The 25,294-nt window shown below is 36.3% G+C and overlaps 1 protein-coding gene across 1 annotated transcript in view; it reads left to right on the plus strand.

Annotated features, from left to right (window-relative positions):
- GALNT13 (polypeptide N-acetylgalactosaminyltransferase 13) overlaps positions 1-25,294 on the plus strand; it is a 554,418-nt gene that overhangs the window by 506,142 nt on the left and 22,982 nt on the right. Inside the window, exon 11 of the mRNA XM_065880130.1 lies at positions 701-799. Within this exon, the coding sequence (XP_065736202.1) occupies positions 701-799 (99 nt within the window). The remainder of the gene's footprint in view (positions 1-700; positions 800-25,294) is intronic.

Raw genomic sequence — 25,294 nt, forward strand, 5'->3', positions numbered from 1 at the left:
ATTAATGTTATGTTAACTATGGGACTAACTATGGGACTAATGCAGTGTTTGAGTGTAAACCATGAATCTTATGTTTACAGTTGGCAATTTAATCTTGGTTTTGAAGAATTTTCATGTGAAATCACCATTTAGCCTTGTAATAGTCTTTCTTAGGGTCAGCTGCTTTCCACTAAGTTTGGCACTGGGAATGAAAAAAGATGTGTATATTTTAGTTAAAGAAATAAACAGTGTAATTAATCTTTATAAATGTACAGAATGGAGCATCTAGTAATGAAGCAACTAAAAATACATAAATTTGAATATTTGACCAATTTGTTTCTATTCCTTTCTCTATAGGACATCACGAATACACTATAGTTATCTGAGTGGAATTTGGAAACTGTCCTAATTTTAAAAGGATTTTGGGAAGAATTCCTAATTTATACTATGTAGAGGTTTTCTTCTTTTCTGATACTATGCTATAAACAAAGAGTGCCTCTTGATTGGATGCTAATGACAAAGCTCATGCTATTCAAGTTTACTTGAACGAGAGTTTAGAATCTTATACAGATCTCAGAATGGACATAGAAAAATAAAAATTTAAAGCAATGTGTTCTCCTTGGAGAAATTTCCTTACAAACTCATATTATTTTGTTACCAATTTACAATTTGAAAATATCAGAAAGACCTTCTGACTTACATTTTTGTGTGTTTCCTTTAGATAAGAAATGTTGAAACAAATCAATGTTTAGACAACATGGGCCGCAAGGAAAATGAAAAAGTGGGTATATTCAACTGTCATGGTATGGGAGGAAATCAGGTAAACTCTCCCTTTTTTTATCAGCTTCATATTTGGGGGGGAAAATGTTGTGTAAACTATTCAGGTAGACTATGGCTTAGTTTAGTAAATTAATGGGCATTCTAATCAAGAATTAATTTGCCTATGTTATTATCCCAAGTATTGTAAGAAAGCACTGAAGAATTTAATAAAAAGAGCAACACCTTCAATGAGCGTATGGTGAATGAGGCCAGATGTTTGAGACTCATATTATCATGTATGAGAAAACGAGGGCTACATTTTATTCTGTTGTTAACTGAATCATATAATCACTCAGTAACTATGATGTTTTCCCGATGGTGATTATCCTAAATTTCTTTTTCAAATGTTTACATATGTCATATTTTCTGTGACTTTTGGTGGTTTAATAAAATTTTAAAGTGCATACACAGATAAGCACATCTGTTACAACTTTGATTTGGCTATCTGAAGACACCCTTTGGACCAGGTAAAAATGTAGTCTTTAAACAAGATTTATACTTGACTGAAATTCTAGGACACCTCTTTCTGTGTGACAGTCCAATTAATTATCAGAAACTTATACTATAACAAGGATTCTTGTGCTCTCTGTAAGCGCTGGAAAGTGGCATGGCAAGGTGGGCCACGTGGAGGCTACTTGGCTGTGAGTCTTGCCGCCATGGCTACTTTCAGAGGCCGAATTTGGAGTTCGTGGGAACTTATAACAAAGCACAGTTAGAGATAACTGCTCCTCTGTACACAAGTTGTCTAAAAGGGTCAAGATGAAGCACAGGAGTGAGTTGTTTAATGCTTTAGAGTGAACTGAGGAAGCAAAAGTTATTCTGATCAGCACAACATAATGGTTGTATCTGTAATGCAGCTGAATGTATCAAGAATTCATAGAGAGATCTTAGGGATCAAGATGGCAGAGGACTAGGACGTGGAACTCACCTACTCCCACCAATACATCAAAAATACATCTATAAGCGGAACGATTTGCACAGAACATCTACTGAACACTGGCAAAAGACCTCAGATTTCTGAAAGGGCAAGAAAACCTCCCCATAACTGGATAGGACAAAAGGAAAAAGGGAAAAAAATAAAGAAAGGAACTGGGATGGGAACTGCACCCCAGGGAGGGAACTACGAAGGAGGAAATTTTCCTGCACCCCGGAAAGTCCCCTCTACGGTGAGGAGATCAGCCAGGATGGAGGAGAAGCTTCAGAGCCTCGGAGGAGAGTGCAGCAACCAGTTTGAGGAAGGCAAGACGGAGGGTGACCTGCACAGATGGTCACCTCCGCCCTGTGCTCCCCAGCCTGAGACGCTTTTCCACCACTATGGGCAGGGGCTGGGTGCTGAAGCTCAGGCTTCAGAGGTCAGATCTAGGTAGAGGATTGGCTGTGCAGAGACAGCCTGAAGAGGCTGGACTGTGGCAACCAAGGGTGTACTCAGAAGAAGCTTGGACACACCAGAGAGACAAGGTGCCATTGTTGGGGAAACGTGCAAGGAGAGGGGTAGGACCACCACTGGAGCTTCTTTCCCTGCACGCACTCTTAGGCAACAGGACACGACCTACATGAGCTCTGGTAGTGGGCGTGAGCCACCACTGCCACTAGGAGACCCACAAGTAGGTGCCAATCGCTGCCCATGCTGTCCCGGGAGTGCACAGACTGCAGCTGCTTTTGGGAGACCCAGGAGTGGGCACTGTTCACTGCCCCTGCCATCTGGGGAGCACGCATGAGCAGCGAGCATTCGCCAATCACTGCCCCTGCTGCCCCGGTAGTGTGCGGGATGCCACTACCGTTGCGAGACCCAGAAGCAGATGCAAGGATTCTTCAATATCTGCAAATCAGTGTGATACACCACATCAACAAACTAAAGAATTAAAACCAAATGATCATCTCGATAGATGCAGAAAAAGCTTTTGACAAAATTCAACACCCATTTATGATAAAAACTCTCCAGAAACTCAGCACAGAGGAAACCTACCTCAACATAATAAAGGTCATATATGACAAACCCACAGCTAACGTTATTCTCAACTGTGAAAAGCTGAAAGCATTTCCCCTAAGATCAGGAACAAGAAAAGAATGTCCACTCTTGCCACTTTTATTCAACAGAGTTTTGGAAGATGCTCAACATCACTAATTATTAGAGAAATGCAAATCGAAACTACACTGAGGTTTCACCTCACACTGGTCAGAATGGCCATCATCAAAAAGTCTACAAGCAATAAATGCTGGAGAGGGTGTGGAGAAAAGGGAACTCTCCTACACTGTTGGTGGGGATGTAAATTGGTACAACCACTATGGAGAACAGTATGGAGGTTTCTTTAAAAACTAAAAATAGAACTACTGTATGTCCAGCAATCCCACTTCTGGGCATATATCCAGAGAAAACCATAATTCGAAAAGATACATGCACCCCAGTGTTCATTGCAGCACTATTTACAATAGCCCAAACATGGAAGCAACCTGAATGTTCATGGACAGAGGAATGGAAAAAAAAGATGTGGTACATATATACAATGGAATGTTACTCAGCCATTTAAAAAAAATGAAATAATGCCATTTGCAGCAACATGGATGGACCTAGAGAGTATCATACTAAGCTAAGTGAGTCAGAGAAAGACAAATATCATATGATATCGCTAATGTGAGGAAATCTAAAAAATGACACAAATGAACTTACTTACAAAACAAAAACAGTCTCACAGACTTCGAAAACAAACTTATGGTTACCAAATGGGGAATGTGGGGCAGAGGAATAAATTAGGAGTTTCAGATTAACATATACACACTACTATATATAAAATAGATAATCAACAAGGACCTACTGTATAGCACAGGGTACTCTACTCAATATTCTGTAATAACCTATATGGGAAAAGAATCTGAAAAAGAATGGATGTATGTATGTGTATAAATGAATCACTTTGCTGTACACCTGAAACTAACACAACGTTGTAACTCAACTATACTCTAATATAAAATTTAAAGAAAAAAAAAAAAGGATCCATAGAGAAAAAGCCAGAAGGAAATGGCCCTGTTGAATTTTGGCACCATACTTCAAATCAGACTTTTGTATGATTCAATGGAGAACACTAAAATGAAGTTTCTCCCTAAAACCAAACAAACAAACAAATAAACAACTTAATTATTAAAATGTTAATTAGGGCTACACAGTTTGAATTTAAGCAAGAAAATATTTGAGTCAAACTTTCTAAGTTGCAGCATGGGAAAACGACCATATGAAAGAAGACGATGGAAAAAACCACATAGGCAGAACAATGACAGCATTCAAAAATGGTCCAGTTTACTATACTGATTCACGAGTGTGAGAGGCTTCTACTACCAAAACCCAATGCAGTCCTATGGCAAAAGCTGTCAGAGGACTAAATATATAGGGGTTTAATTTTTTCACATAATAAGAAATCTGAAAGTAGTCAATTGTTGATAATTTGTTCCAGTCCTCAATAAGTCCACCAAGAAAGCAGAAGCTTTCTATCTTTCCATTCTTCTTAAAGTTAACTTTTATCATCAGCTGATCACAGAAGGGCTGCTGAAACTCAAGACATCATGTCCACATTCAAAGCAGGAAGAAGTGGGGGTAGAGAAGAGTTGAAATAGCCATGTCTGTCCTTTTATTAGGCAAAGCAAATGCCTTCCTAAAGGCTCAACACATCTCCATGTATGTCTCTTTGGCCAGAAATGTGTTACTTGGACACCTCATGGCACAAAAACACTAAATACCTCACCTCAACTCATCACAGCTTCTCCTCACAGTTTATTTACCATGGGTATTGGGTGGACATTTAGAAGTGTCCCCCATAATGTGTTTCAACAGCTTATGAAAAAATCCAGCTCATCACCTGCACAGTGATTACCTGCAGAATTCAAAAAGGGAAACATCACTCTGATTCTAATACAGATGAAAATGAGGGAGGAAGATCCTTCAGGTGAATTATCCTCATGGAATCATTAAGGTGCCAAGGTTACTGTTAAAAAGGATAACCAGGGCTTCCCTGGTGGCGCAGTGGTTGAGAGTCCACCTGCCGATGCAGGGGACGCGGGTTCGTGCCCCGGTCTGGGAGGATCCCACATGCCGCGGAGGGGCTGGGCCCGTGAGCCATGGCCGCTGAGCCTGTGCGTCCGGAGCCTGTGCGTCTGCGGCGGGAGAGGCCACGGCAGTGAGAGGCCCGCATACCACAAAAAAAAAAAAAACAAAAAAGGATAACCAGTCATATACTTAAATTTGTCTAAATGACATGGAACACCTAGATCATAAATGTTTAAAATTACATTATTCATTTACATGAATAATAACCAGAAATAAACTATCCTACTCTACTGTAAACTTCCTGTTGGCTGGGGCTATGTCTTACTCCTCTCTTCCTCCCCAGCACGTGGCACTTAGAATATGATAGGCACTTAATAAATACTAGTCAAGTAAATAGATGAAAGAATTCATGGTCAGAATAATGTATTTATACCTTAGTACTATGTAGACATTGCCAAAAATGCTGTTATTATCATAGAAACCAAAAGTATAAACAGACACCAATCTCAGGGATTCATAAATAAAGGGAACAAATAAACAGTAAGTAAAAAACCCATACCTACATATTTTCTAATGTCTCTGTTATCTACTTAATAAGATAAAATTAAAACCAATAATTTTTCATCTATATGAATACTTATTTGTGTCTACAAATGTTGAAGATGCTTATTGAAGCCCATTTTCTTACAACACAAATAATGGAAACAAATATTTACCAAGAGGAGAATGTTTAAATGAATCATGGTGTATCCACAGTTCAGATTACTACATAGCCACCAAAATGACTGAGAGGTCTAAATGTACTGTCATCAAACATTGAAAAGAGGGAAAAATAACGCACAGTACAACTTACTTTGAATTTTGAATGATCTCATTTGTGGAAAATGTATGTGAACATTTTCCTCTATATAGCATCTGTAATATATATATGTAAATGCTATACAATTTAATAGAAATGTATACATATCTATTTGGAATACAAATGACTTCTGGAGAGAAGATTAAGCTGGTATAGGAAATTTTACTTTTTACCCCATATTTTTCCTTATATATGTACTACTTTCATAATTAAACAAATAAAAATGGAGAAATTGAACTGTTGAGAATAAAAGAACATCATTTTTTTTAATATTTATTTAATTTATTTGGTTGAGCCAGGTCTTAGTTGCAGCTCCAGGGCTCCTTAGTTATGGCTCCAGGGCTCCTTAGTTGTGGCATGGAAACTCTTAGTTGTGGCATGCATGTGGGATTTACTTCCCCGACCAGGGATGGAACCCGGGCCCACTGCATTGGGAGCGCAGTTTTATCCACGGCGCCACCAGGGAAATCCCAAGAACATCATTTTATAACACTATTCAGATCTGATTAATTGGGTAACTTATGATAAGTTACTTAGTATTTTTGAGCTTCAGTATTTTATCTATAAAATGCATAAAAGTTTTCCCTCAATTTTTTTCTCTAAAGATTAGTAAAAATTTATGAAACAACTAATACTAATTTAGTATATGCATGGCATATACTAAATAGTACATTTTGGTCTATTGCTATTAATTATTCTCTTTATTATTTCCATTTGTGTTCTCAACTATCTCTGTTTTTATTTCTAAAAGTAAAAAATAAAATGTTTATTCAGTGGCTAGTGCCAGAGGCAAGATAAAAGCACAAGACACTTCATGGTATTGTTAAGCTCAATAAAATGCACTGCCTCTCCTGTTATTCTAACAAATACATATTATGAAAAATTTAAAACATCACATAAAACCCTATTATGATATCTTTTTGATGGAACTGAATATTTCTAGCATGATTAATACTAGGGACATGTTTAAAATTTTGACTTACTTTTTTTTTTTTTTTTTTTTTCGCGTACGCGGGCCTCTCACTGTTGTGGCCTCTCCCGTTGCAGAGCACAGGCTCCGGACGCGCAGGCTCAGCGGCCATGGCTCACGGGCCCAGCCGCTCCGCGGCATGTGGGATCTTCCCGGACCGGGGCACGAACCCGTGTCCCCTGCATCAGCAGGCGGACTCTCAACCACTGCGCCACCAGGGAAGCCCTTGACTTACTTTTAAAAAGAACAGATCTTAGGATTTTATTGAGAATGAATAAATTATTGAGAGAGCTACCTTCTCTGTCTTTTATTGCTATTCTTTTATGTTACCATGGAAACAGCATCTATTTTTATGGTTATTTAGTTTTGAATTTTTAGAAGTAGCCCCAACTCCTAAAAATATTCAAATCTCGGACTTCCCTGGTGGCACAGTGGTTAAGGCTCTGCCTGCCAATGCAGGGGACACAGGTTCGAGCCTTGGTCCAGGAAGATCCCACATGCCGCGGAGTAACTAAGGCCGTGCACCGCAACTACTGAGCCTGCGCTCTACAGCCTGCAAGCCACAGCTACTGAGCCCATGTGCCACAACTACTGAAGCCCACATGCCTAGAGCCCATGCTCCACAACAAGAGAAGCCACCGCAATGAGAAGCCCATGCACCACAACAAAGAGTAGCCCCGGCTCTCCGCAACTAGAGAAAAGCCCATGCACAGCAACAAAGACCCAATGCAGCCAAAAATAAATAAATAAATATATTGTTTTTTAAAATTTAAATTTCTTTCTCCTGCTTTTACACAAAAGTCAAAACAAATGTTAATGCTGTTTTTTCCGCTCCACGGCATGTGGGATCTTCCCGGACGGGGGCACGAACCCATGTCCCCTGCATCGGCAGGCGGACTCTCAACCACTGCGCCACCAGGGAAGCCCAATGCTGTTTCATTTTTTAAGCATGTTTTACTCAGTTACCTTTCTAATAGAATGCACTTTATATTTCTAGACAATTAAACCTTTAACCATTTCTCCTTGCAAGGGTATTTTTGCAGTTTGGGTTTTTTTAATTTTGGAGATATCAGAAAGAAACTTTTCAGTAGTTCTTGGAAATATTTTTCTTAAACATTTAGATAATCAAATATCCAGCATACTCTTCTCTCCTCATTCCTAGCACCTGGCACAGTGCTTGGGATACTGTAGGCACCTAATAAAAATTAGTCAAGTAAATAGATGAAAGAATGCATGGATGTTTTTGTATCAGGAATACTGTAAAAACAGGGTAGCAAGTGGAGAATTATTATTAAATTCAACACTTGATCATCTTGAGGTGGTCTCTTTAAAACCTTACTAATAAAAGTCTTCTACCTCAAAGAATGACAAAATTTGATACTCCATTCCTATCTGCTCTCGAAATGCTTTCTTTTCATTAGCAAGTAATATCATGAAGATCATTAAACACATGAAATGAAAACACAAGAATGAAAATAAGAATATGATTAAAACTTGAACATAAATTTCTACAAGTGAAAGAAAGAACAATTTACTGGTAGAAAGTGTGTTACTAGAAGTTATGGGATTGTCTTCTTTATACTTCTGAAAAGATGATGTGGATTCCTGGAAGCAGTTTCATGTCCCCTACATTACTAATGACTCAGATTTATATCTTCATCCCCAACCTCTCTCCTGAGCTCTGGAATCTACTGCTAATTAATAATTGGGATTCTTTACAGGCATCTCAAAATCAAAGCTTTCCAAACTGTACTCATTTTCTTCCCTTTCACACAACCATCCAAAATTAAAATCTGACATAGACACTTCACTTCTGAAATTTCATTGGCCACCAAATCCCCTATTTCTCTGAAAATAATGTCCCTTGACTCCTACCTCTAAGTCCCTTTAAAACCAGGACCTCTCTCTTTGTCCTAGCCTACAACTTCTTTCACCTGTATGGTAAAAAAACAAAAAAACAACTCATTATTTCCATATATCCTATGAAATTCCATAAGCATATGAAATTCCATGGCATATTAGAATTAAAATCAGATTAAAATCTCCAGCAATTCTTCTCTGTCCAAAAATAAAGTACAAATTCCCTAGTTATGATAGTCAAAGCCCCTCATAACTTCATCCCCATCTGGCTTTCCAGCTTAATCTCCCTTGATGTTATAGTTCCTGTGCTCTAGACATGTTTGATAATTCTTTATTCCCTGCATGCTCTGCGCACGTTCCTGTCTCTACAGTTCACTAATACTGTTCTAATTGCACTATTGGCCAAATACTGCTCCACTCACAAACTTAAGACATGCTCACTGTTTAAAACCCAAATAATTTAGCTTCTTTTCTGCTACCTATTGGCTAACAACTTCTTACCCTAAACAGGGCATATTTTAATGGACAAACTATAATTTATTTCATCAGTCCTGTACTGTTTAACACACAATGTTATTTATGACTTTTTATTGTTATACCCCAGGCTCATCAATACCCTTGTAGCTAAAATCTGGTGAGCTTCCATCCATATTTACTTCTTTAGAAACAATGTCTACAAGTGAGTTTGCTAGATCAAAGGTTATGCAACATTTCAAGGTTTTTAATATGTAGTGACAAATTGTCCTCTTTAATGTTTCACCAATTTAATAGGACAAATAGCTAAAATAGGAAGAGGTACTATGATATACATTTAACATGCATTATCCTCTTTGGTTTTTACAACAATCAATGAAGTACATGGTGTTATTATCCTGATTTTACTCATGAGTGTAATGGAAACCCTGAGATTAATAATGTGATTGAGGTGGTAAAGCCAGTTTGAACCTAAATCTGCCTGACTCCATACCAGTTTTATATTCACTACATCTGTATTGATTCCCAGCCACACTTCCCCAGGACTGTGATCACAGTGGCCAACCCTAACTGGATACTGTATTTTTCTTGTTTCTCATCTTAGCCAATTTAGTATGGAAGAAACATTTTATCTTACTTTAAATCATATTTCTAACATTATCAATGCACATAAGCATTTTTAAAGTTGGCATTAGTACTTTATGAATTTCAGTCATGCTTTTGCTTATGTTTTCATTGGAGTTTGAGGTGGTTCTTTATTCTCTTCACCACTTATAAAAACACTTTATTAAGATTATTATCTTCTGTCATACACATTACAGATATTTTTCTGACTTGACATTTTGTTCACATTGTGTTTTCACATACAGACTTTTAAACAGTTAATCCCAATGTTTGTCTTTATGTTTTCTGTTTTTGATGTCAAAATACCATTCTTTTCTAATGAGGTGCTTTTACATGACATTTAACATCATCTTAAAGGAGCCAATGGTAAATAGGCCTTAGCCTCATTGGGCATATACGAGATCTACTCAAATACTGACACTAATTTTTATTTAAAATTTATATAAATTTGACTTAAAATATATATAAATTTATATAAGTGGGTCAAATTAGATTAATATACTATTTATAAAATAAACATTTTTCTTTGATAAAATGTAAATATATACATAATATATAATGTTTCAATATAAAATTTTTTTTAAACCAATGGTATTTCCCTTTGAACTGCAATATATCTTTAATCAAAAATAGGGAGAAAAGCAGCCTTTGTACATATTGTACTTATTCCTTCTAAAGGCCAAAAATATAAAGTGATGGAAAAACACTCACATTTTAGCAAATGCATTTATAATGTTTCTCTTTCTCCCTGTAGCCATTCATTTGGAGAGAGCTAGTAAGCACATGGAAACATTCCATGTAATTTATTGCAGTAAATGATTCACAGCCATTTTTCAAGGTAGCAAGCCTTTAGGGAAGCTTATGCTAGCCATTTATTAAAACCCCATTGTCTGTCAAGATAAAGAAGAGATCATTAGGTATTATCTATACTTTGATACAAATGTCTCCTCTTCCTCTAAAACGTGACCATTTATACTTAAGAAGAATCTAACCTTATGACAGGTACAGTACAAATTTTGAAAGTAAACAAATACCTTCTCTCCTCATTACAGACCCTCTCCTAAATTATTTTAGTAATACATTCTAATATACTCATAGATTGTAATGGATATATTCATTCAAGAGATATGTATTCATTTTAAAGTTTACCTCTTTATACATAAAGTTTACATCTTATAATTACTTATAAGCCATTTCTACACTAGTTTGGTCCCCTTTTAATAACTTGCACACTGGAATTAAAATTCACCAGGGATTTCACAAAGTAAAATCCCACAACGGCCTGTGAGGGAAAAAAAAGAACATTTACCATTCATTAAATGTTTAAATGAGTTGGATACATGAGAGCTAGAAGACAGCAGTTATTATAACCTCTATAGAAATAGGGATTATTCCAAGAGCCTTTCAGTCTCATGAATGCTTGGCTGGGAGAACTTCTCTTGACTTTGGTTGGCTTATGCTCCTACCAGGAGACTAAAATATACTGAGGATGGAATGGTAAATTGTCTCAATCACTCATCCAACAAAACCTGGTTATGCTAGCCTATAATAGATACTCTAGATGAGGTTAGTAGATGATGTTAGTAGGAGAAAATACCTAAAGACATACATTTCACATTGACCTGGTTTTTCAGGGGGTCATGTGGTATCTGTTCATCAAGTCCATCAATACAAGAAGTTAGTTTCCTTCCAAGTAAGTCTCAGCAGGGCCTGCTATCATGGGATCAGTCTGGTATCAAAAAAACCTTTGGGATACATACACAAGTCAGTGAGACCATTATTTCTATGCTACTCTGTTTATTCTTGATTCTTTTCATTCTACTTTCCCAGGAAATTAAAGCTCAAAAATCATACCAATTCCTGGGCTTACACCCATTGCTTCAAACTGACTAATGCACATTTCTACTTGAAGGACCAAGTGTAGCCTCAAATTCAGTGTGTCTATAATTAACTCATCTTTCATGAAAAGCCCTTTTTCTTCAATCTTTGTATTCATCTATCTTTTACATTTTCTTCTTTTATCTCTTATCACACACCCTGCCCTTCTCGAACTAGGCACTAAGCCTTGTGGATTCTTTCTACATGTCCTTTTTCCCTATTCCTTCTTTTCTTTTATTAATAATTCTACTTTCCAAATCTTGGCCTTGATTGCTTCATATTTGAGTTACCACAATAGTTTCAATATAGTTTCACCAGAGCTCCAGCCTGTCTTTACTCCACCCTCATTCAATAATGAAAACTCCTTTAAAAATACCATTCCCAACTGGAAAAACAAAAAACTTTAGAGCCCCCTGTTATTACAAGATAAAATTAACATTCTTTACTAGTCAAAGCTCTACACAGTCTGACTCCTTCTTACCCTTGTAATTTTATCTCCTGTTGCTCACCCATACAAACTCTCAACTCTATCAACTCTACTGAGTATAGCCAGAACAGACATTTTAAAAATTGTTACTGAAATCCATTTTTAAAAATCATATCCTTGCCTTTTCTTTTACCCACCTGATATCACCTTTCTCCACTTTTCTAACTACATAAATTCTAGTTTACATAATTCCATTTGTTACATTGTTCCACTTCAAAATTCACCGTCCTCCATATAATAATTTGGTTTTTTTCTGATTTTCAATATACATTTATACTTCCTTTTGCTGAACTCACAATACTTTAATTTTTCACATTTGTTTTTTTACTTACTCATATACCATATCTCCATGTTTCTCTTTTAACTCTCATATTTTCATTCAATTGTGTTTATTCAACTCATTTCCAAAATCAAACTGTAAACTTTTCTTGAAACAAGTATTAATTTCCTTTTCTTAATCCTTCTACAGTAATAAATGCTTATTGAAAGAATGAATGGGTAAACAAATTCATACAGAATTTTCAAAGTTACCCAAGGACCTGCTGTTAACACAGAAATAGCTTCAAATTTTTGGGGAAACCACATAAAGGAAAATCGTCCTGGAAGATGAAACTGTTCCTATGAAAATGCCTAGATTTGAGGCTGTAATAGGCTGAAAAATGACCCCCAAACGTATCCACATCCTAAGCCTTGGTACCTGTGAATGTTACCTTATATGGCAAAAAGGACAGTGCAGATGTGATTAAGGATCATGATACAGGAGATTGTCCTGGATTATCTGGCTGGCACTAAAAGCAACCACATGTATCCTTATAAGAGGAAAGCAGAGGGAGATGTGACACACACATAGACAAGGAGAAGGAAATGAGACCACAGAGGCAGAGATAGGAGTGATGTGGCCACAAGCATAGGAAATGTAGTCTGTTGCCAAAAGCTAGAAGAGGCAAGGTACAGATTCTCCCCTAGAGACTCCAGAGGGAACACTGCCTTGCTGGTTCCTTGATTTCAACCTAGTGAAACTGACTTCAAATTTCTGGCCTCCATAACTGTGAGAGAATAAATCTCCATTGTTTTAAGTCATCAAGTTTGCGATAATTTGTTTCAGCAGCCACAGGAAACTACTGTAGGTCCTCACAAAGAGAACTCCAGGAAGTCTCTAGCTCAGTGTTCTTAAGCAATCCACCCCTTCGGAGGTTTAAGATATAAGATACAAAACCTTCCTCCAAGTTAAAAACATGTATTACTTTATCTTGCTACTTCAAGAAATCAAGTAGTAGCTACAAAGAATGGCTCTAAATTATACTGGTCCTACAGAATATTTTAATTATAGAAAATTTGGTTTTGGATATTCCATTTTAACTTGAGTTTTTGTATTCTATTTTAGTGCAATTGTAGTAGTAAATAAAATTGTCAATACCTCCAAATCCTATATTAATAAAAATTTTAAAGTATAAAATAACTAAAAGTGAATCCATAAATATTAAATGATGATGGCCTTTTCCATTAATAGTTAATAACTTCTGCACAGAAGTTTTAAAATTGTTTTTTCAAATCTTAATTCAAGAACTGAATAAACAATCAACAGGTAACATTTTCTTAATTCAAACAAATTATATTATCTTTTGTATTAAAGAAACACATATTAAGCTTGGAGTTGATTAAAACTTACAGGAACTTAAACTAATGATCTTATTCTGCCTAGTTTTGCCTGGCCAGAGTGTTTCCTGGCATAGAAATAAATGGCAAATATGTTGTGTTCAATCCTTTTCTTTCCCCTTGTAGGAGTTACTCAGAGATTGTGAGATCTTAATACTTCCAAAAACTGAGCCCTAGTATTGTCTATTTCTTAGATCTATCTTTTCTTCTAAGTGTTGTACAGTCCAATTTTATGTATTTCTGCTTAATGATAGTTAACATCTATCACATTTGACACTTTTTTAAAAAGCAATGGAAAAATTGGCAATGCAAGTCAACTTAGAAACCACTTTTACTATTTTACTGTAAAGTGTTTAAAATTAATACCTGAAATCCTACATTCATTTAAATAAGCCACAACTTTGGCTCCAAGCTTTCTAGCTGTAAGTACAACACTGGTTATATGACTTATTGGGTCAATAATATAAAAACAAACCAGCTTCAAGAAGGTTCAATTATTTCTGGTGTTGAGATAATAAAAATGTCTACCCTGATTCCTGATAAGGAGAGAATTATATGGAAAAGGAAAGGCACTGGACTAAACTTGGAAGGGACAACAGTCTCTATGAGGGCATCTAAGGAAATGATGATGATATCAAAGTATGTGCACATAGTGGACAAAAGAAATACTTATTCTATTGATAAATCAATTAAAGTGTATCATCATATCAGCCCATCTCTAAAAAGCTTAAAATTAAATTTCTATAAAGCTTAAATATTAAAATACTTTAAGATCTTTGGGGAAATTCACATAAATTTGTATTCATTTTATTAATGGAATTTCTAGAATATTTTGAAAAACCCCCTTTGAAAAGTGAAATATCACACACTTTCACAAAGCAGAAACTTTAATACTACTGTATTTTTACAAAATACACACAGGCATATGTACTTCTCTTATTGCACACCATCAATAGAACTTTTCTTAATGACAAGGGTAGACTGTTAACTGAAAAACTTACTAAAAGAAAAATGTTTTGCTACTAGCAGTTTTGCTACTAGCTCCCTCAGCCCACCAGTTTATCTCTTCTGAAGCTTCTGTTACTTAGAGATGGACTATAAGCTTTCTGCTAACTTCCTCATGATAGGTTTGTCTCCACTGAACAATTCAGTCCCAGAAGAACCTTCCTCCTCTGTATTTTTTTCAATCTTCTGACCCTCATTCCTTTCTCTATTTTATCTTCAAATGCTTTCATCCTGTCTTAAGGCATAATTGTTGACTTAACACTCTGGTCTTAATCATTACCCTGAGCTGCTTGCTTGTTCAAGTCATCTTCCTACCAACATTTTATTATATTTAATATTAAAAAATTTAATGGATTGAATGCATGAATCTACTATATATGAAGAATATTAAGGTCCTTTGAAATGATCCCCTCTTCTCCCTTAGAGTGTGTGTGCCTAAATTTTACTGAGGACATAAATAATTATTTAATATTACCATTTGAAGCACTCTGTAATAGCTAAAATAATAACTTGGCTTACTCTAGTAGAAAAAGCCACTTTATTAGTTTCTAAGTAAGGTAAATAATGTCTATAGTTTCTAAATTAACAGTGTTGGCTACCCCAGTTTTATATTCACCAGAAGCCAAGCAGAGCCCATACTCATGATTATATGCTTTGCTATACCTAAGATTTTCTTCATCTTACTGTATTCCCAATTCTATCCTAGTTAATAAATTCTTACAGTATTGGAAGAAAGTAACAAGTAAGGGTATACCTAGGGTTTTTTTCCCTTCCAAATATGAAAACTTGTTTTTTGGGGAAAGAAAACACATGAAGCCTAGATAACAAAAAACTGGGCAAGAAATTTATGTTCAAATATTTGACTAACCAATGCAAGGAAGAGAAACAAAGTTTAGAAAAAGGAAAAAAAGTCTAAGAAATCTGCAAGCCAAATAAAATGTCAGGTATAATATTTTTATAGCACCAAGATTTTTAAGGCATTCTTTGCTTAAAACTCACCAATTTTTAAAAGATGTCATCATATACAAGATTTTATTGAGGATAACCCAAAATGAGGAGACTAATCAAATGCAAGCTTATACACTTACATGGCTGAAAAAAAAATGTTTTAAATATTTCATTTGTTCCCAAATAACTATATATCCCATATATAGTTTGCCTTGTTGTTAGAAATCCTGATATAACAATAGTGACAAGATAGCAACAAAATATCTTCCATATTTTAATGACCCTAATTATACATTCTTTGTATCAAATAAAAAAATTATACCTAAGATATCATGGAATTGTCATCATTTTTCTGTATAAACTATGAAGAACAAATCTTTCTAATTTTTATTAGGTATTTCTCCTAGTTAACAATCTAGCCTCATCTTTACAAACTATTGTTTTTATTTATATGGATGTAAGCCAATATTTCTCCTTTGCACGAAACAATTTTTTTCTATATTTTTCTAGGATTAATTGCATCCTACACTAAATTAAAGCATATATCAGCAGTATGAGTTGGTTTAGTTATTAATTAAGTTCTTTATGGGTATATTATGAATGCTTCTTCCCAAAAGCCTATGGCAGTGATGGGGGTGGAAATTATATTGAACACTACTCCTACAGTAAACATTTGCAGGTGTTTTAAGTATGTATATATAATTTGAGTCTCACAATAACCCTGAGAGGAAGGTATCATAATTAGGTTATATACTTCATATACCCTACTACACTACAAAGCTGATCTGAGTCAGCTTTGGTGCAAAGTTAATCTCAGAGGACCTGAGTGTCAAAATCCCTCTGTGACTTTTAGTCTGCTTGGACTGCTAGAACACAATACCATAGACTGGGTGGATTAAACAACAGACATTTATTTTCTCACAGTTCTTGAGGCTGGAAGTCTTAGATGAGGGTGCCAGCATGGTCATGTTCTGGGGAGGGCCCTCTTTCTGGCTTGCACACAGCCACCTTCTTGCTGTTTCTTCACATGACAGAGAGCAAGCAAGCTCTGATCTCTTCTTCTGCTTATAAGGCACTAATCCCATCACAGGGCCCCACCCTCATGACCTCATCTGAACCTAATTACTTCCCAAATACACCACCTCCAAATACCATCACACTGGGAATTATAGCTCAGCATATGAATTGGGGTGGTGGGGTGACATTCAGTCCATACCAAAGGTGTTATGAAGTCCCTTGTCCTTTCTGGCCCTCAATTTCTAATCTGTAAATTGATATGGTTGAACTAGACATTCTCAGTTAATATTCTTTATCACTATTGCTAGATAGGTAAGAGATAACTCCAGGTGATTTGTGAAAGCTGCAGTCCAGTGCCAGGGACATGAATTTAGAAAGCTTGAATTTAGGGGAAAAAAATTTAGAAAACAAATGTTTTTAGAAGATAGAACAATGTGAAAATTTTGAGCAACCTGCCAGTCACAAAAAAGTAATGACTTAAAGAAAAAAGAACCTATTAATCACTAATTCATTGAACACCATATATATATATACCCAGTAATGTATGGGCACCAAGAGGAAATAAATATACACTTAAAACTCAAACTTCTGGGGCTTCCCTGGTGGCGCAGTGGTTGAGAATCTGCCTGCCAATGCAGGGGACACGGGTTCGAGCCCTGGTCTGGGAAGATCCCACATGCCGCGGAGCAACTGGGCCCGTGAGCCACAATTACTGAGCCTGCGCGTCTGGAGCCTGTGCTCCGCCAAGGGAGAGGCCGCGATAGTGAGAGGCCCATACACCGCGATGAAGAGTGGCCCCCACTTGCCACAGCTAGAGAAAGCCCTCGCACAGAAACGAAGACCCAACACAGCCATAAATAAATAAATAAATAAATAATTTTAAAAACCTCAAACTTCTTTTTGTGTATAAGGAAGTAGGGAAGATGCTGTTTGTTACATGACATAGAGTCCTTTCCATGAGTAACCCTAAGAGAATTTCATGCTGCACTGAGTATTGGAAGAGTTGTTTGCCTCCCCAGAAGCAGGTTTTTCTTTTCTTTTTTACTCCAAATACATGGTTCACCCAGAGACAATAATTTTATCATATTAATTATAAAATTAATAATATTCTATGGATAAGTACTTATACTGGCATCATACTTGGATTCTTCTTATTATATTACCATTTTTGTAAATGGGCACACAATCCCTACCCTCAATCTCAATGGGAATACAAAACAATTATTCTTGAAACAAAGAATATTTGTACTATTATACAGAAGGCATTCAGAAAAAAGGTCTGATAAGGACAGGAGTGGGTCTTAAATGCTTCACAAAGCTGTCAGGGAGCACAGAGAATGGAGTGTGTGCAAGGACAGTGAGGACACTAGTGTAAATGGAGTGGAAGGCCTGGACTAGGGAGAGTGAAAAATTAAGTTTTATAAGTAGTGGAGCTAAGATTTTAATAGAATGTAAATGTCAAGCAAGGAAATTTTTACTTGGCAAAAGGAGCAATAATCTTTCAGAGTGCAAAGGTTGCCAAAGGATAGCTTGTAACCTATTTCTAATACAACCTCATGAAAATACTTACACATGCACTTTTGTTATTAAAATTGGCATGGTGACTGTGGCCAAAATGAAAAGGGCTTTTTATTCATGTTATTTAGTACCCAAGTATAATTTCACCGCAAGCAGGGACAGACTACAGAACTTTTTGTCAGTTCATTTATTCTATTATCAAAGGACTTGATCCAATACTGAGCAAGAAGCTACATGTGGTATGTACAGAAATGATACCTTTCCATTAAAGGAAAAAAGGCTTCATTGGGTTACCATGGAAACAGCCTACTATCCATTCCAATTTCTAGTAAAGAATCTTAGTCTTCTAATGAAAACCTACCAGATAGATATACTTCTACTCCATCTCTCTAGTTGCTAACTTTCTAAACAGATTTTGCAGTGTTCTTTTTATTTAAAGGAAGTAAAATGTGCTTATTTGGCTGGGATATGCAGACATTGTTTGTTTTAAGAGGCACTTTCCCCCACACCCTGCCCCAAGAAAACAGCAGCTAGCAAATTCAGAGGTGCACTGTATGGTCCCTGTAACACCAAAGAATGATCAAAGTGGTCTCCCTAGGTCAAGGTGGCCAGTGTTCAATCCACACCTTACACACTGATGAGACCAAGTGCTATTTCTAGGTGGTGGAAATCATTACGTTACAATGTGCTCACTAAAGAGAACTTTTCTTCCTTCAGTGGCCCAAACAAGTGGCCCATGAGCTAGATTTATTTTTTACTATGAGAATCTTAATGTGGTTACATATAAATCTGATATAAAGACATGGCCCCCAGTTTTAGACTGAAGTTTTTAGGACATGTTAATATTGATCTCTGAGATCTCCTATACAGAAGAATTCCAAATAATTTATGTAGACAAGTCCCCCTCCAGAAGATGGAATTTATCTCTCCTCCCGCTTGTGTGTGGGCTGTGCTTACTGACTTGCTTTCTAAGAGTAGAATATGGAAGGGTGTGGTGGTGACTTTGCAGTGGAGAAACATGGCAAATGCTGCCCTGGGTGAGTGATCAAGGCTCTACACTGTGAGTCATGTTAATACCATGTACCCCTGATAAAATGTGAGGAGAATGGCACTTCACTTTTGTGATCTTCCCCCCAAAAATCTATAATCCCAATCTAACCATGAGGTGAACATTAGACAAACCCAAACTGAGGTACACTCCACAAAATACCTAACTAGTGCTCCTCAAAACTGTCAGTCATCAAAAAGAGTAAAGTCTGAGCATCTATCAGAGTTGGCTAAGGAGATATGACAACTACATGTAATGTGGTATCCTGGATGGGATCCTGGAAAAATGAACATAGGACCATATGGGAAATTTAAGGAAAAACCTGTGAAATCTGAATAAAGTTTGGAGTTTTTTAAATATCCCAGAAGCAAAATGTTAACTGTGTAAAAAGAGCATGGGATTTGGGGCCTGACAGACCACAGATCAAAGACAGGTTTTCCCACTTGCAAACTAAGTGACCTGGAATTTATCTAACCATTTTGAACGTCACATTCCTTATTTGAAAAAAAAGAAATTATAATACTAACCCTGAAAAGTTACTGAAGAAATTTATGATATATGCTATATCATATTTAATATACTAATATTTAAAATGACTGCTATCTTGCCAAACACATGGCAGATTATCCCAAAATGTTGGCTTTCTCTCCTTCCACCTGCTTCCAGCCCAACATCCAAAAGGCCAGAATCTCTGTCCCTCTGCCTGCTGGTTTTCTCTACCAGAGGCTGCTTTGCCCACCTTGTCACACCTGGGGAATTAATCAACTCTACTCCCTGGAAGCACACCTCAAGCAAAAGCTGAGGGCAAGTGGTATAATTATCCCAGGTCCTTCACCCTTCCAGGGAACTGAATCTGAGGCTTGTTCCAGCTGGTTGCCAGTTTCCCAACAGGATAAGGCTCCAGTTATCTACAGTGTAACTAATTTGTAATATACCCTTTATTGGCTGCTTTGCCTTCCCTGCACTCCTACTGGTCTTTCTTGGGATCATCTACATAATAAAAACTACTTGCACTTGAATCCTTGTTCAATGTCAGCTTCTGGAGGAAGCCAAACTAAATTGATCTTAGTTGACAGCAATGATGAATGACATAAGTAGGATTTCTTTAAGCTTGAAACCATCTAGAAAAGTTCAGTATTATCTGATTCAGTGCCAATGTTGTGCTAATAATATGGAGGTGAATTTTTAAAATTATGTCTAATTTAAACTAAACGGTAGTTTACCTTTACAGATAAGATGCAGTTACAACAGATACACAATAAGTTTCTTTGTGCTATCTTAAGGACTTTATAATTTGCCTTGAGACTTTTTAATATATTTAATATAATTTTTCTCTAATTATATGCAACATACCAGTTTTAGGAAGTGTCTAATAATACAATGTATGTGGAAAAGTTTTGAAATAATATAAAATACCAGTAAAAATACATTCAGAAATGATATCACAAAGTCTTCTATCATTAATTTGTGGCTAATAAAACAAACACTAAAATGAATGTATAGTCTATATATATCCGTATATATATGTCATGTGAATAATATATATCATTACTGCTATGTTTATTTTACATTCACAGGCATAAATGAGTAAGAACCTCAAAGACCAGATATCTTGCTGCTCCATGGTTCCAACTAATGATATAGTCATAAAGGGAAAGTATATATAAAATTGCCCATGACTGAAGGAGAATATCCCATCCAGAAATTTAATTTACTTCCCTTGCAATTTATATGTGTGAAGGCCAGTTCTTCAGATAAAAAATATTTAAGGAATAATTCAGTGGGGGAAAACATAGGAAAGAATATCATCAAGAGAAAGCTAATTTGTTACAGAAAATCAGTACAATGAGAACATCAAGAACAGAGTTCAAGCAGGTTGGAATAGTGGAGGAAACTCTTACAGAAATGTTGGCACTTGCTTGGATGTCTGCTATCAAAGTTTCATGAATGGCCTATATGGTTTAGATAAAGCCTGAAAACATTTAACATTCTCAAAAGTATCACGGAATAAATAGATAGATGAATCACTGAATGAATAGATAAATGATAGAGACATAGCATGGGAGAAGGTGTTCTACATGGTGAGAATAATTTAGTTTTTGCATGCATCTCCTTTAACCTGATGGTCACTGTATTAATTTCCTATATTGTTGTATAACAAATTACTACCAATTAAGTGGCTTAAAACAACACAAAATTATTAACTCACAGTGCTATAGGTCAGAAATTCAGACACAACGTGGCTGCGTTCTCTGCTCAGGGTCTCACAGGACTGAAATGAAGGTGTTGGTCAGAGCTGTGATCTTACTGGAGGCTCCAAGATTCCTGGTTATTGGCAGATTTCAGTTCCTTGAAGTTGGAGGACTGAGGACCCATCTTTCTCAGTCTGCAAAGACACAGTCTTATGTAACATAATGTAATCATGAAGTAACTTTCCTGTCATGGTCACAGTCTCACCAATATTCAAGGGCAGGGTGTTAAACAGGGCATGTACACCAGGGGACAAGAATCTTGGGGCCATCTGAGAATTCTACCACAGTCACATAAAAAACAATATCTACCATTCAAGTATTATATCTTGAGGTATCTTTTGGAAGGAATTCCTACTAGGCTTATATTTGCAATTTATATTCTTCAATATTACAATAGTAGAATATGAGTAAATATTTGGAAAATATTTGAGTATAGATTCCTGAATTGCAGACTTCCTTTAAAACCCTTCAAGGCAGAGTAAGTTATTAAACATACATAAACTTTAACACCAGTAGTGTTTAAAATGGGAGGATTTGGGCTTCCCTAGTGGCGCAGTGGTTGAGAGTCTGCCTGCCGATGCAGGGGACACGGGTTCGTGCCCCGGTTCGGGAAGATCTCACACGCCGTGGAGCGGCTGGGCCCGTGAGCCATGGCTGCTGAGCCTGTGCGTCTGGAGCCTGTGCTCCACAACGGGAGAGCCCACAACAGTGAGAGGCCCGCGTAACACAGAAAAAAAAAAATAGGATTTAACAATGAAGTAGAAAGAAAATAGAAACAACAGTCACATTTTATTATATTAGTGCATCCTGCTTATTTTATTACCTTATTCTCTTGCTCTGTTTTCCATAAAGTGTACTAAAGAACTCCAAAGAGCAATTGCTTTCATTGAAATTCAGCAAGTAATTACTGGACACATACTCTTCTCCTAGAATTGTTTCCAAAGGTATTCAAAATATATCTCTAGCATTATTACTGAGGCAGCGAGGTTTAAAAAATAAAACAAAAAGATGAAACAAACTGTAATCAAATGTAGATTCTATGCCCGGATTTTGCACAGATAATTACTGATACTGAGATGTCACTTGGGCTAAGTACTGTGTTTAGAGTTTAGATGAATTACCTCATTCAACATCTGTAACAGCCCAGGAAACAGGAGGCATCTTTATCCCTTTTCCCAGATAAGGAAGGTAAGATTTGGTCAAAGTCTCACAGTAATTCTTTCTGAAGAGTGTGGAGGAAGGTCTCAAACCCAGGTCGTATCATTTTCCAAAGCCCATTGTATATGCACAGATGATATCATACCTACAATAAAGTGCAGATAAGCTATCAGGGTAAGAGTAGTTACAAAAACGCTACATGAAGAAAGTGACGAATGTACTAAGACTTTAAGGAGGTGATCTTTTCCTGGGCAAAGTGAAATGGATAGTCCTAATGATATGATCAGCACATACCAGGTCAGGGATGGAAGAATGAGGTGACTTGCTGAGTACAAACAGGGAACTACCAGAGTGTTACATAGTTATATTGAAGTGAAAGGGGAAAGAGTTAAGCCTTCATAGGTGATACTGAGGACAGACTGGGAATACTGAACTTGAGATACACACTCACATCCTGTTTTAAACAAGTCTTTTAGAGCATTAAAACTGTAAAAGACCATAGATACCATGTAGGCATGTAAGATAAGAGTACACAGCTAGAAGCTACCTACATCTCCTTACCCTCTTCTATATAAACCACTGGGCTAACAGGCTATAAACAGAATCTGAAATCAATTAAGACAAAAATCTTTTGTCTGAGAGCAAAAGTCTGTTTGGCATCTCCATTGATGAATTCAATTCCATCTATGCATTCTCCATGCTAATATCAGGATGGTGTGACATATAGTAAGAGAGAACGTGTTAAAAAATAAATCACTGCTAAATGTTGAATTTTTATCACTAAACAATTTTCTTTGTTATTTTAATACAAATGTTCCTGGGCTATTTTTACAGAATGAGGGACAAACTATTATGATGTTTATTTTCTTATAATTTGTCCTTCTGGATGGTTGTTAACAGATTTCTCAAACTGACTGTATTTCAAATACCTAAAGGGATTCCCAGAGGGCCCAAAGCTCCAAAGTGGGTATGTAAAGGGCAGTATGGTCAAGTGAAGGAACAGTGACAATGACCCTGGGGTCCAGAGAGACCTCTTTCGCTAAGATGCTCTGGCAAATTGGGTGAACCCTGTAGCTTTACTGACCTCAGTTTCTTCATCTAGAAAGTGAAGCAGCTGGCATAGAGTAACATATAGAGTCTCTTCAAACTGTGAACCTTTAGAGTAAATATTGTCCTGAGGAACTCAACAGGAAAAGTATTTTATAAATTCTGAACTAAATCTAGGGAAGTCACAACCTGTATAATTAACAAAGCTGAATCAAATACACATGTGAGCCTTTTAAATACACACATATTTTTTGGCAAAATATTTCTTTATCTAAGGATAAAAGAAGGAAGGAAACCTTATGTTGAGACAGAGCCAGCAGAGGGCGTTTAGTCCCCAAGCCTCTTGCTGAAGGAGACGTGGTCCAGGTCCCAGTAACAGAACAGTGTCCTTGGTTTGCAACTTGGGCTGCTCTACAAGGTTTTGTGAATGGCTGCTATGCTGCTCGCAATTATTCAAAGGGGTAAAGATATAAGAGTATTTTTAAAGAAACAGCTATACATTAGGATTTTAAGCAAGATACAATTTTTAAAAGAATGTATTGACACATTCTTTCATTGTGCGAAGTAAAGTACTAATTTACTGCAGTATATTTTAGATAATTCTCACACAGTCTTTAAAAAATGTTTAAATGTTGTTCAATTTTAGATATTTGAAAAATCATAAAATACCTTTGGACACACTTCGCAAGAAGAAAAATCCAGAACAAACTGTATGCATGTGTGATATAATGAAAAAGTTTACCTTCTCTGAAAAAATATTAAGATTAAAAGGAACTGAGACTGGGCTTGGCTATCATCTTTCATATGTTGGGAGTTATTCCTAAACTCACCTGAGTGCATCAGTTCAGAGACAGAAATCAATCTAACTTCAATAAAGTATACATAAAAGCAAGTAAATCATCTAGTCATAGTAAAGAACCACTTTACAAAGATATATTTTAATGGAAAAATGATTATGAAAATGATTGCTCTGATGCTTTTGGAAAGTATAACTGGATGGTACGATTTTAGGCCCAGATATTGAGGTACAATAGATTTGAAAAATTTGCAGTGACATTTGGAAAACTTTTAAAACTTTTAAATTACTTTTAAAGGCTTCAACCAGCATTAGGAATAAAAGGAAGTGTATTCATTTCCTCAAACTGCTATAACAAACCATCACAAACTGGATGGCTTAAACAAAAGAAATTTATTGACTTACAATTCTCGAGGCTGGATGTCTGAAATCAAGGTGCCAGAAAGGGCATATTCTTTCTGAAACCTGTAAGGGAGAATCATTCTTTGCTGCTTCTAACTTCTGGTGTTTGCCAGCAATCACCATGACCTGTAGATGCATCAGTTAATTTTTTTTCAATTGCAAAGTCCAAAGAAAGATAATTTCATATATAGGGTCAGAGAGTATTCTATAGATACCTTTCTTAAATGTGATGTAAATTACATATGTATTAATTTACCCAAAAGTGAATCAAAATTAGAAATTGAGGAACAAAGAATGCTTTGTGGACTTCTCTCTAGAACTTTCAATAGTTAAAGTTTCCAAACTATCATTAGAGACCTGAGGAGAATTGATGCTCAGGCCATGATTATACTCATTATGCAAAATTAATGGTGAATATAGATGCTTTGGTGTCTCCATTTACATTGCCATCTGTATACAAC

This window comes from Phocoena phocoena, chromosome 7 (assembly GCF_963924675.1).
Source record: "Phocoena phocoena chromosome 7, mPhoPho1.1, whole genome shotgun sequence".
Classification (NCBI taxonomy): Eukaryota; Metazoa; Chordata; class Mammalia; order Artiodactyla; family Phocoenidae; genus Phocoena; species Phocoena phocoena.